General features: G+C 42.1%; 1 protein-coding gene across 1 annotated transcript in view; it reads right to left on the bottom strand.

The window, feature by feature from the left end:
* Positions 1-80: 80 nt before the first annotated feature.
* The window catches only part of LOC122773267 (tyrosine-protein kinase receptor UFO), a 33,123-nt gene continuing 19,639 nt past the window's right edge, over positions 81-13,564 (bottom strand). Inside the window, exons 8-20 of the mRNA XM_044031797.1 lie at positions 12,986-13,125; positions 12,702-12,846; positions 12,501-12,518; positions 10,813-10,942; positions 10,465-10,556; positions 8,571-8,666; positions 8,123-8,200; positions 7,555-7,647; positions 5,800-5,921; positions 5,139-5,248; positions 4,851-5,010; positions 3,646-3,782; positions 81-3,079 (exon numbers count right to left, since the gene is read on the bottom strand). Coding sequence (XP_043887732.1) covers positions 2,623-3,079; positions 3,646-3,782; positions 4,851-5,010; positions 5,139-5,248; positions 5,800-5,921; positions 7,555-7,647; positions 8,123-8,200; positions 8,571-8,666; positions 10,465-10,556; positions 10,813-10,942; positions 12,501-12,518; positions 12,702-12,846; positions 12,986-13,125 — 1,778 coding nt within the window. The 3' untranslated portion in view covers positions 81-2,622. The remainder of the gene's footprint in view (positions 3,080-3,645; positions 3,783-4,850; positions 5,011-5,138; positions 5,249-5,799; positions 5,922-7,554; positions 7,648-8,122; positions 8,201-8,570; positions 8,667-10,464; positions 10,557-10,812; positions 10,943-12,500; positions 12,519-12,701; positions 12,847-12,985; positions 13,126-13,564) is intronic.

The following is a 13,564-nucleotide window of genomic DNA, read 5'->3' as shown; positions in this document are numbered from 1 at the left end:
AAGCCCTGTGTTACATCTGGCTAAGTGAATTAAATCACATTTGATATGAAGGGGATTAATGTTCACAACACAAAAGCTCATTCATGAATGAACACATTTATTTCTTATACAAAATACTGTATGCACTATATAAAAAAACCCTCTGTTTTACAAATCATGACAGAGACAATATAAAGGCAGTTTATACAGTCTTCTCCCAATTCAACACACCAGGAGAAACACAAGCCACACACACATCTGTGACACAAATACTGGCTCTCTGAAGGCACTTGGTAAATTCTGAGATCATTTAATCTTTTTTTTTCTTTTCAATGAAATTGATGGTTCAGATTTTTAGAAACGTGGTTGAATGAAGTTTGTTAGTGCTGCCAAAAAAACTGCCTGAGACACGAACACTCGCCCTCACTTTGCAGCACACAAATAAAATGACTTTAGCCACTTAACAATAGGCTCGGCTGATGAAATCTGCTTAAATGAGCGATATCTTAAGTAGTATTTTGCTGCTTTAGCTCACCACTAGACAGCCTCTCTCATCTGGAAACTGTAAATCACTCACTCTTCCACACCAAAATCCATAGGAAAAAATGGCATTTCTAGCTTACAGGTACATGAGAGCTGCTGGTCAACTGCTGCCTCATTTGGTAAGTTTGTGTCACTTGAGTAAAATCTAAACAACGGATTTAAAACACAAAAGTGACAGAATAACACACTTGAACTTAATGATGCAGGCAGTAGCGCATCAGCAACATCTGTGTGCTGTGACGTGAAATCGTCGATTTTCTGTATGGACTTTGGTGCGGGTGGTAAAGAGTCATCATTTGCCTGTTACAAAAGGCTGTTTAATGGCGAGATAAGACTGACGAAGGTCTTCTTGAGATGTCGCAGACATTAGCAGGCTGATTATATGACAGTAACTCACACAACCACATTTCAAAAACACCTAAACTATCAGTTTCAAACACTGCGTCTGGTACAAAACAGTTTTTGTCAAAATTGTATATATATACAGTCCGTTATAAGCCTCAGCACCACTGTAAAACCTTGCTTACAGTACCAAAGACATTTGCAAGAATTGTACACCATCTTTTCACGAGGAATTCAGCAATGCTACACGTATAACATACCACTTTATACTGTGTAATATACATAAGTACCTTTTCACGTATACAACGGAGACACACAGCGCTTTGTTTTAACAAATGTCGTACTCCCAAAAAATGTGTGTTAGAACATGGTCAAGTCCCCTTTAAAAATAAGTGCATGCACAATGTCAGGATATGTTGGACGATCTTCACGTACATTTTTTTTCAGCTACTTCCTTGACTCTGTCGGTAACAGTCGTTCATTTACAGTGCCAAGGCTCGCATAAAAAAGGTTTTATATATAAACTGGATATATATATACTCGAAATAAAAAAGAGTGGCTGGATGATGTCAGATGACGAGGTTAGTCGTGTGTTTCCCAGTCTGCGTTCATGGACAGAAATCGACACTTTCACAGGCCTTGTTCTCTGCCTTTATGTAAATATGGGTTATATATGTGGAAAGGTTTCTGATAATGACTGAGAGTATACACAAAAGATATACAAAAAAAGTAAAATACACTGATACACATTTAAAAAAAAAAACATTAGTGCAAAAGTTGTAGAAAAACAAATGATCAGCATCAAATAGAATTGTACAAAAATGTGTAATAACACTGTGCTTGTGCCAAAATGTGAGGAGCTTCACTCCAATCGTCCATCGTCCGTACCGACCCTCAGTGCATCTGCCGACCTTTTCTCATCTGTACCCTCATGATTTGACTTGTACCTCAGTCTCAGGTTCCTGAGTTGTGACCAGTTGAATTGGACCTTGAGAGCAGGTGAAAGACTTGTTTCGCTTGGACACGTGATTGGTTTGTGCTTTCATACGTCAGCCTGTGACACAAACTCATTCACAAAAGCTTCACATAAAAAAAGCCACTAAAGGCCACAGTGGAATTGCATTTCAGGTCATATTTCACTCTGCTGCTGTTGGTGAAAGTTGTGACAAACGAGTATGAGCCTACAAATCCTGGTTCAGTCCTTCTATCCTCCCTTTCCTCCCCCAACAATCCTCAGGTTTCTACAGGCGAGGTTTTCCCCGGGTGACAGTTCTCCGTGTTAGTCTCTGGAAAGCTGGAGCTCCTGAGTTTGTTCACTCGTAGATCGAGTGTGGCAGTGTCTGAGCTGGTTTCCAACAGAGATCTTTGATTTTTGTGGGTTTGTTTTCTTTTTAGCTTAATGACATAAAGGTGATCGCTCTGTTGTTTACAGGTAGTTGTATTGATACAGACGTGGTATTTTATTGCTGTAGCGACGGGCAATGGATTTCTCTGATTGTGCTGCAGTGTGAGAAACGACGTCGTTCTTTGATTTACACTGTGCGTGGTCTGACAGGAGGGGAATCGATAAAGGAAAATAGTCCTTATCCTTCACTTCCCTGGAATGTCTCCGGCGTGTGTGTATGTGTGTGTGCAAAATATGTACATGCATGAGGGCACATCAGGTTTCTTTCAGTCAGTAGCAAGAGACGGGATCTAGTTCTTGGACTGTGGTGAAGGTAATGGCGGTAATGACCAGTCAGTGAGGACATGACATCACTACCAGGGAACTTTTCTGGACCCTTCTCTGTCCTCCAGCAGCTCCACGGTGGGTGTTGGAGCTGGAGTGGCGTTGGGCGTGGAGTGGCAGGACGGCTGTAGAGGCAGCGTGGCTGTGGACGAAGACACCGGCATGTCCAGGCTCTCCAGGGAGTCGGAGAGGGCCCGGTTCGTCTCGTGCTGGGGACAGAGGACGTAGCGGTTGGGTTGGTGGACCTCCACCGTGGTTACAGAGTCCAAGCCCTTCAGGCAGAGAGGGGACGGCATCACCAAGGGGTCGCGGCCCCCGACGGCCCCGAGCTCCATGGAGGACTCGTCCATGTTGACGTACAGGATCTCGTCCGGGTCCTGGGTGTCCGGCAGATCCTCAAGGGCTTTTTCCAACTCGCAGCGCAGGGACTCAAATGAAGGACGGTCCTTTGGACTCAGCAGCCAGCAGGAGAACATCAAGGCGTAGCTGCATGGAACAGAGGAATATTTACTATTTACACACTGTTAGTGGCAATGTTTTTGTAATTTATTACATTCATTTTTTAATGAAATCGATCTTCCATGTTTCACAAACAAAACATGTCACCAATAATTAACACAAAACTAAATATTTCAAAAATGTTCCCTCTCAACTGCTCTGAGATAAACTTTTCAAACGTTATAACAACTAATACGTATTTAAGGGCAGCATCAATTTATCAATTAATTGAATAAGTGAATAATAACAACTACTGAATCAACTGCCACTCACTTTGTCCATGACTTCAATGATTTAAAACATTCTTTTAATAAAAATATTAATTTAAACATTTTAAATACTACTCTTTTATGACATTAACATGAAAGACAAAAAAACAACAACTATAAAGGTGTCGTCTTTTTGCTCATCTTGAAACAATAATAATCACTGAACATGTTCTTCAAAGATTTAAAGGAACTGATAGACGGGAAGTGTTTGGCCTTGACTGCTTTATGGAAAAACAAGGTACTTCTAATGTCAAAGGGCCTGAGTGTGTTCTGTGAGACACTCACATGCTGTCCAGACAGTCTGGAGGCTGTTTGAGACGGTTTCCCTGCCTCAAGTAATCATAAATCTCGCTGTTTTCGACGCCGGGGTAGGGAGTCTGGCCCCGGGTAGCGATCTCCCACATGGTGACTCCAAAGGACCACTTAGAGAGAGACAGAGAGAGACAGAGACACAGAGAGATGGGGTTACCAAGGTGAGCAGTTTTTAAATTCCTTTAAGCCTCTTTAAGTCTCTTTAAGTCTCTCACACCTTACCACGACTCATGTCAAACACTGACCGACTTCATGCACAGGTTACAATGTTTACATGAAAACCTTTCACATGAGCATGAGTATTGAATCCCTCAAACACACTGTGATATCATGGCTATAAGTGATAATAGCTGTTCATCCATCACCAGTGTTGGTTATGACACTATAATGCAGACACTTATCCACACGGAAACAGAACTTTCCCTAAACAATCTTTTTTTCTTCTTAAAAGGTTTTCTGGAAATACACATTATTTTCCAGAAATGTCTTTCTTCAATACCAAAACCCCCCATAGTGCATAAAGCTTTTATTCCGATTTCTTGTGTGCATGTAAACATAGCTTAATAATCTTGGACTATTTGTTTCCATCAACCTTGAGTTTTGTGTTCTTTATTTCTGTTTTTCTGTTTTATTTTGTACTTCTTCCTAGTGTGTGTACCTTGTCTTAGTTTTACTTCCTGTCCTGTTTTCCCCTCCCATCTTTGTGACTTGTCTGTTCCACCCTGATGTGATTCACCTGTGTCCAATTATCCCTGCCTCCAAAGTCTATTTAGACTCTCTGCTCCCCAGTGTCTTTGTTCATTCATGCTGTTACGTTGTCTCCTGTTTCCATGTGTTCTGGTCCCTGTTCCTTCACCCGTTCACTCACTGTTTGAGGGTTTTAGTGTTTTCAGTTGTATTTTGTTTTATTTTGTTCATCTTTTACCTTTGACCTCGCCCACTGTTTTAAATTATTTCTGCCTTTTGTCACAAACTGCCAGATTTCAGTTACTGTGGAAGCTCTAGATACATGGAAACACACAGTTTATCGAAAGAATGAATACTTTTGTTTGGTTAGTGCATTTGGTAATTACACACGCTTCCTCATGGAGTGACAGAAGCCCCCGCTCCGGTGCTTCTTAGAGGGTTGTTTTTGCTCTCAGATAAAATGGTCCGTGCAGCTTTGCACAGCAACTCACCACGTCGCTCTTTGTGGTGTAGACGCGGTCGGCCAAGCTTTCAATGGCGATCCATTTGACAGGCATCTTTGAGATGCGGCCCTGCCTGTAGTAGTCACCGTTGTAGATCTTCTTAGAGAGGCCAAAGTCGGCCACACATACATTCATGTTCTCATTGAGCCTGAGGAACAGAAGGGCAGACCATTATCATTTTGAGCAACTTTTCCTTTAGCGTTTGCATACATGTTGAAAAACAGCATGTGAGAACACAAACGGGAACTGAGAAGCGGAAGCACAGATTGTTCTTACATGCAGTTGCGAGCAGCGAGGTCTCTGTGGATGAAGTTCTTGTTGCTGAGGTACTCCATACCTCGGGCGATGTCCGTCATAAACTTCACCAGCATTTGAGACGGGAGGTACTGCAGGGCACCACACACAGAGAGAGGAAGGGCTTTCATTCACATGTTCACCAGCAGAGACCGCTAAAGTTCACCTTTGTATGGTCCTACACTCTCAGTTCTCCCTGTTCCAAATACTAAGATTCAACTCCAGTGTATGAGTGTTTTTTTTTTTTCTTAATGAATGTTTGCCAAACTCATGGATGTTTCAACATTTTGGGGAAATGTTGTTGTGATCAGGGTTGTGACTCTCTATCCCTCCGGGGCTTATTGCGTATAATGGCCGTCTTTTCCAAATAAAACACCTCATCCATTTCTAAGTAAAAGCGCAGAGAGCAGCCACAGAGACTCATCTAGTGTTTTCATGATCTCACAGTGCTCACGCTGCCAATAAGATGTGGGGTGGAGACTCACTTTCTTCACGTTTTTGCTGAACTTTGGATCCTGTTTTGCTGACAGACTCTCTCGTGAACTTCTACACCCTGAACCCATTAAGCTGTTGCATTCTATCTGTGTGCAAGTTTGTGTGTGTGTGTGTGTGTGTGTGTGTGTTTAATGTAAATCAGACTCACCACTGGACAGTCGCCCAGCCGTGAGTACAGCAGATAGCTGTGCAGGTCTCCATGTTTCATGTAGGGCAGGATGACCACAGGGGAGGGGTAACCTTCACTCTCCACAGTCTGCAGACAAACACCTGTAAAAACACATCCATTCAGTATTGTGCACAAGACATTAACACAATTTCATCATAATCAGAGTTGGGGCGATATTCCAAAGACATAATTCTGCAACTGTGTAACAAATATTGTTCTCCTAAAAAGAAGAAATAAACAGCCCAAACATGACTCAGCTAAAATGCTTTCGCTGATTACAGCAGAGTGAAGCATGTGACATATTTAGGGTTTTTGGAATGATTCGATTTTACATTTTTATCTGTCCAACATCCGTTCCAATGATTTTGACCCGTTTCGAACCGATTCCTGACAATAGCAGTCGGTTTCATTTGCTCTGGTTTTGAGAAACTGGTCTTAAAGACTCCAGAAACAGCTCGTCTCTCCAGTGTGTCACTATAACACTGACTGATCAACGGAAACTACAGTAAAATCTGAAACTAGAGCTGACATCTTTTTGGCTGATGCATGTCGTCGTGATGTTAATGGGAAATTGAAACCATTCACATTTTGTTTTCAGTCTGCAAGTTTCCATGCGCAGTAAAGTCGCAATTGCTTTTCAATTGGACCACTGCCCTTATCCCAGGATACAAGCACTAGTGGGGAATTGATTTAATGAAAGAAGTGTGTGTGTGTGTCCCAGCTTGTCAGTATTAACTGCTTTTCAATTTAACTTGCTCCATCACGAGTCTATAGATCACTCAAAAACTAAAAAATAAACATTCTTTAAGCTGACAGAATAGAACATCTTTCTCCTGGTCATTTAGAGCGACTCTGGTCTGATCTAGATGTGTTAGTCCAACCATGAGAAACAACTGACAAACATCAAACATGTTTATATGTATTCTAAAAGTCTTGTTTTAGTCGGACTTACACAATAACTTTGTGTTTTTCTAATTCCATGTACAAAACTGACTGTGTTGTTCTCTTGCCTTGCTTTTCTGTGGCTGTTTCATTCTGCGCCAACTTGTGATATTTCTACTCATTTATGCAAAGTAATCATTTTACTCCTGGCCATGCCCAAAAATCCAAACAGTCTGTGGTAACATACATACGTCTTACTATAGGAAAAATACAAGGGATACAAGATTGATAGTATGACTGTAAAGGAAGACAGGTATTTGTGTAAAATCTTACTAACGGCATGTAAAAAAAATAGAATTATGAAGAACTGATATAAAACTGAGTCTCCAAGTGTCAATCAAGATGACTTTCTGCCTGAGGTCTAAAGGGGCAAGCTCTCACAGAAGATGGGAGAAATGGACGCTACTCACTAAACAGGACAATTAAAGTCACTGGACAAGATGAAACCCCATGTTTGTTTGTTTGTTTGTTTGTCTTGATGGTTTGTGTTGTAAAAAAGTAACCATCTTACTCAAGCTCAGTTCTTTGTGGGCCTTCTCAATTATCTCCAAAGTGGTGTGGACATTTTCCTCAGGAAATGGTGATTTTACAACATTGACCAAATCTATCTAAAAGTTGTCTGTTGCCTCTTAAATTCCAGATCTGATGATATGTGGTCACAGGAGATGCATTTGAATGCAAGTATAAACAGTCAGCATAAAGCTATGCATGCAACCGGTCTCATGAGGGCCATCACAAAACTATTTTTATTTGAATGAAATGTGGCCAGAGTGTAAATAAACCCTGTCTCACCCAGAAGTCTCATTACGTTGAGATGGTCAAACTCCTTCATGCAGGCAGCCTCACGCAGGAAGTCCTCCATCTCTGAGCGGGTACAGATGGCGACTGGAGACAACAAAGAGGTGAGGAGAAACGCTTGGTACAGGAAAGTGGGAACAGTCAAGTTGAGAGGTTGCTGGGGTAAGAGCATTTTTGTTTTTTTTTCAATGTGGGTGTTTTGGCTCCTGCCTTTATTAAACGCCAGCAGTTTTAACTTCACCACAGTTTGAATTCTTACAGATGAGGGTGAGGCTCTTTTTCTTCCCCATAATGCCTCAAATATGCATCTTCTCCCTTTAAGTCACTTTACACAATTGCCTTTACTTTGGCACTTCAGTTTATACGGGGGCAACTTTTGCTTTTGCCCACATTTTTTACAAGCTGTGTCTTTGTCTGTTTTATGATCAAAAACCGAGATATTTGCCCCAAACATTGATTTCTGACCCCATGGGGGGTGAAATGTCTATCAAATGGCCAGTGTTCCTGACATGAAGGGCTCCATTGTTGGTGATTGAGTGAGTGCTGTTTGCTGTCTACTCACTCTTCATAGTCTTGACAGCAACTTTGAGGGCAGACTCCTCCTGAGTCAGCAGACCCTCCATCACTGAGCCAAACTCCCCTGAAGAAAGAAAAGACATGAAAAACACAATCAGCTCAGTTCAGATGCAGTTTTAGCTTTGACGCCACTAAATATCTTGTTTGGCAGTGAACAATAGTTACGTCACTGACTCGGCACTGAACACGGCTGAACAGATATCACGTTGCAAAACTGTTACACTAAACTTAGGGTCAAAGCATATTAGTATCAACAAAAGATAAGAGGGAAAAAAAACAAGCACTGGTGCTTTGCCATATAAGTCCTGACTATGTGCCAAGCACCAGCTCTGATGTACAAGTGATTTCAAAAACCTCCCTTTGTTTGTCAAACACTCCATTCACTGATACATGGTGCACATTAACATCTGTCTGTGCTAAAAACAAAGCACTACCTTCTCCCAGGGTCTTTCCCAGGGTTAGTTTATGTCTGTCCACCATCACATCTTGGAGCTTCTGCTTCAGCTCGTCACTGATGCCCAGGCTGTTCACTGAGGAGGGAAGAGGAGAGGGGGGGGGGAGCATTAAGGAATTTTAATGGCCCTTAAAGCCTTAAGTACTGTAACAAACAACATTACAAAAAGGAAAAAGAAAGGGGATAAACAGCCGCATTGTACCAAACATCCATCACTTTATTCTCCAAAAACACATTTCACGATACTGAGCCAAAAACAGTGTTAATACACACTGTCTGGGTTATCTAAAAATAAAAATGCCCCAACAATATTGCATTATTTATTCATCTGCGTGCAAAGCAATAACCTCTTTGAATAATTAGAATGAAACAAACTCAAACCACTGTTGCAAATTCTAAAACACATGAAATCAATATACACCTAACTACTTACATACAGGTGTCTGCACTCTTAACTTCGCTGTCAGACAGCCTTTTCTGACAGGAAATTAAAGTCTGTGTCGTTTTGTAAAAGCCAGTGTCTGGATTTACCTAAGTAACACAAACAATCGACAATTTCTGTGTCCTGAGAGCTTCAATGGCTGTTTTGGTCAACGTACTCTGTCTTACACACACGTCTATAAGAGGCTGAGTATGTCTAAGACCATTAACACTTGAAATATAAATCCGAAACTGCAGACTGTGTCTGATACGGAGCCTCTCCGTCCTCTCAGACAGTTTGTTCAGGTGTGAGCCCATGTGATCCCTCAGGGACCAGGTCAGAGTGAGAGGATGAGGTCATGACTGATTTAGCATCTCTGTGTCTCCTCGACCACCTGGCCGTCACTGAGTTGTGTGCAGACTGTGCTAAACACGTTAGCTCTGCTTCCACATCTGGACCGGGATATGACAAGATAACGACATGGACGGAGGAGACACCCCTTACCTCCTCTCTCTCCCCCAGCTGCTGCTACACTATCAATCTGTTGTCTCCGTCAGACAACAATGCGCTCAGTCCACAGGCATGTTCCAACACATGCTGGCGTGACCAGCTATTAGCGAATGCATGCAATAACCGGAGCCTCGGGGGGTTTGACTTTGTCCAGAGAACGGGCCAAAATTACCGGTCAACATTTGCAACATAAATCCTGCTCAAATCCCTCCGATCTTTCCTCTTCCTCTATTCCCAGAGTGCTTCTCACTATCAGTCACTGAGAGCACAGCGTTATCTCCTCATCTCTTTCTCCTCGCTCCTCTCATTTTACTCACTGAACCTCTTTTTTTCCTCCCTCCCTCTGCAGTGTTGTCGTTCTCCTGTCCTCTTTGTGGCTTTGGCAAGCTGAGACTTGTGTGTGAGGTCTTTACAAATAATCATACACACGCCTGGGACAATATGAAGGATTGAACGTAACCCAGCTGTGTGAAATCTGAGCCCGTGTACTGTGTTTACAGGTACGTATCTCGGCCCGAAATCACAAGGATTCTATGAATAAGCTCACAAAACATTGCTCGGAATTCCTAGAGTAAGACGTCGTTTCTCCACCTGGATGAGATTTGAAACACCTTCTCTGCTCAAGTATGTTAACTCATGGAACTCAAGGTTGTTTTTCATACTTGAGGGGAATCATTAACCCTTCTCCAAGACTCCACCTTTGATCAAGGCAAGGATGTCATTCCTGTCAGATATTTCCTTTCTTTACAGATCCGGTCCCACGGCATGAGAGGAGATGCAGTTATGCTACTTTACTAAGTGTTCTTATCTGTCCTGAAGACACTGGCATGTTCGGGCATGCTTCTTACCTACACCACTCTGTGCTGCAGGGACAGATTCAAAATGCAAGAGTGTCATCTTCCCTGGAAAGCATGCTGCGGCAGAGAGAGAGGAATTAACTCACGTGTTGCTTCTGTGGTCCTGCGGCTGTAGGAGCGTCGAGCACGGTACCTCACCACCAGCTCCCCGCTCTCCATCATGGGTTCAAAGGCCTCTCTGTGTGTACGCACAAACACACACAACGAGAGGTCAATTCAGCTGATGCACAGACACAGCTGAAAGTGTGGCATCGCTCCATAATTGAGGAGAATGTCAGAACAGATGTTCTCTACTGCGTCCAAATTCTCGCCTAAGTGACTCAACTAGGTCGTGGATGGGAAAACAAAATCTTTTTTTTTCTCTTTTTTTGGGTGTTTGGCACAGCTATCGTGTTCCACCCTTCTAACCATGACAGCACTAACAGCCTACGCACCCAAAGCGCGTCTCCTTGCGCCGCAGCTTGGCCACATAAACAGCCATGAGCACAGCTATGGACACGGCGCCGGCAATGGCCATCACCACATACCACCAGTGCCAGGAAAAGGCAGGGGGCGACGACGGACCTGTGGGAAGGGGTGTGGACAGAGACAGAGACAGTCTTTAAATGTAAATGTCAGAATTTAGGACCTGGAAAAAGTGAGTTTGGATTTAGTTTTGTATTCAGGTATTAAGCAATGTAGTGACCTTTTTGCTAATCCAAAAAGGGCATGTGCAAAAGATGATGCGACAGGTGCCGGCTTCAAATCCCTCATATACTTTCTTTGGGGTGACCTGTGTCCAAGTGGAAGGACATCAGGCTTGTAACTGGAGGTTTGAATCCCCAGATACCCAACTCAATTGCTCAATGTTGAATACTTGTGTGTAATAAGGATGATTTAAAGTAGATGTATGTTGGCAAAATTACAATTCTGCTTTAACGTACACTACAGACATTTTGACTTTCAATCTCTGACTGTTGCTGACAGGGTAAAATGAATCCAATTGGTCCAATAAGTAAGTGAGTCAGTAAACTTTATTTATATAGCACCTTTCACGGATAAAACTCACAACGTGCTTCACAATAAAACTGAACTAAAAATAATAAGAACATAAAATACCAATAATAAATACATAATAGATAATAAAATACATAAAACAACCCTTGTTCAACTAAAAAACAACATAGTGTAATAAAATACTGTAAATGTAAATGTTTATTCTTTTACTGAATACTTATATATTTTTTTTCCCAGATTCTTTTTTCTTAAATATTAAGAAAACATCTTAATAACACCCCCGCAAGCCACTGCAAAATACTCACAACCTCCACCCACTGTTTCCAACTTTTCCTCCCTTTCACACTGATCCTCCCCCAACTTTCCCTGCCTCTGTGTTTTTCCTGCTCCTTTTTTATCTGCCATTCTTGTTGTCTACATTGTCTGTCTGGTCCTATTAGACTAAGCAAACAGAGATGCTGCACTGTTCTTGCCAGCATTATAAATATTTATGATGTGTCTCCTAAATCACGCCACTTCCCACCCTCTGTCCTTCTTCCCCTTTCCAGTCTATTTCTCTCTCTCTCTCTCTTTCTGAGGTCCTCTCTTCTCCTTTTTTCTCATCCTTCCTTTTTTCTGTGGATTTCAAAAGGAAGGAACCATCGCTGAGGAACCAAGTGACAGAGAATGAGAAAGAGAAGTCCTGTGGTACAAACAAGACGCCATGAGTTCACTTCCACTGTCCCCCGTGTCACCATGTGTCACTCTGGAGGGTCAGGGTGATCACATACTTTATTTCACACTTCTTATTTCATATCCACAAATATGTTTATTCTCTTACCGTGCTTTATATTTGCTTAACTATTATTTATTTTACATGTTGTTGCACGTCATAGTCTCGAATGGAATGTTTGTTCAATGTTACATGTTTGTATAAAGCACTTTGAATGGCATTTGATTTGTTTGAAAAGTGCTTTATAAATACATGGATTGATTGATTGATTGACCTCTCCAGGGTGTAACCCCCGCCTTTCGCCCTATGTCAGCTGGGATTGGCACCAGCACCCCCCGTGACCCTCATGTGGAGGATAAAGCGGTAGAAGATGAGTGAGTGAGTGAGTGTGTGAGTGAGTGATTGACAACTCACCTCTAAACTCCTCCATTTCTGTGGAAATGAAAACAGAAAACCGCACATCAAACGTTTGACACTTATTTGAAAATCATTGTATCATTAAATTTAAATACAGTCACACCTGACATGAGATGTGTACTCCTTTTATAAATGTTTTCTGATTTTTACTACTAGTTTAGCAATAATAATAAAAAAGCAATTAGCATTTTCACTCACCGGGGGCAATAAGTGTCAGGGTCTGTGTGAGCGTCCAGGGTCCTTCTCCCGCTCCTGTGTAGGCACACACCCGGAAGGACACGTTGGACAGGGGGACAGACAGATTGACCAAAAGCTCATTGTCCAGTCCAGCGTCCACGACCAACTGTCGACAGAAGGAGGAAAAGTAAAGAATGAGCTGTCAGATTCAAACATTTTCCTTTTTATTATATCATTGCTGAACAATAAGGTTTGCTTTTGTTGTTTTGTTTCGCCGTGAGTCGCTGTGTCCGTCCCTCACTGACCTGCTGAGTGTCCGGTGTGCTGTACTCCACCAAGTAGCCCTGCAGCTCTCCGTTCAGCTTCCCTGGAGGCTCCTCCCACGTCATGAGCACCTCCGTCCCGTTCAGCGTCGCCGTCACGTTAACAGGAGCATTTTCTGGCACTGTGGGGGAAAATGATTTATTTATTTATTTGGGGTCAGTGGCTAATTTACATCTGTGGTCCCTGGGCAGGTTGATGGAATACAACATGTTACACAAGTAGAAAATAAATGTACGTATAAAAGTGACACTAACAGTAGATAAGGAAAAACCGCATACGCTGTGTTCCAGGTGATGAAGATCACTTACAACTTAAAACATGTGATGCAGCTGTGGAAAAAAGGGACCATAAGGTTCAAAGTCCTTAAGGAACCAAAGTGAAAAGTTATGGGTGCTATATTTTATGTAAGTGTGAGATAATTTGCACTTTGCCTCATTTTACTGCACTTGGATTTGCAAGAACATCGAGGTAAACTGCACATTATCCTCTTAAAAGTCCACTTTATCTTAACTTTTGTCTGTTTTTATATATTTTCTTATGTATGATGTTAAGTGACCTTG

The sequence above is a fragment of the Solea senegalensis genome, linkage group LG8 (genome assembly GCF_019176455.1).
Source record: "Solea senegalensis isolate Sse05_10M linkage group LG8, IFAPA_SoseM_1, whole genome shotgun sequence".
NCBI classification, from domain to species: Eukaryota; Metazoa; Chordata; class Actinopteri; order Pleuronectiformes; family Soleidae; genus Solea; species Solea senegalensis.
The sequence above is the reverse complement of the archived record's forward strand: the minus strand, read 5'-3'. Positions and strand labels throughout refer to the sequence as shown.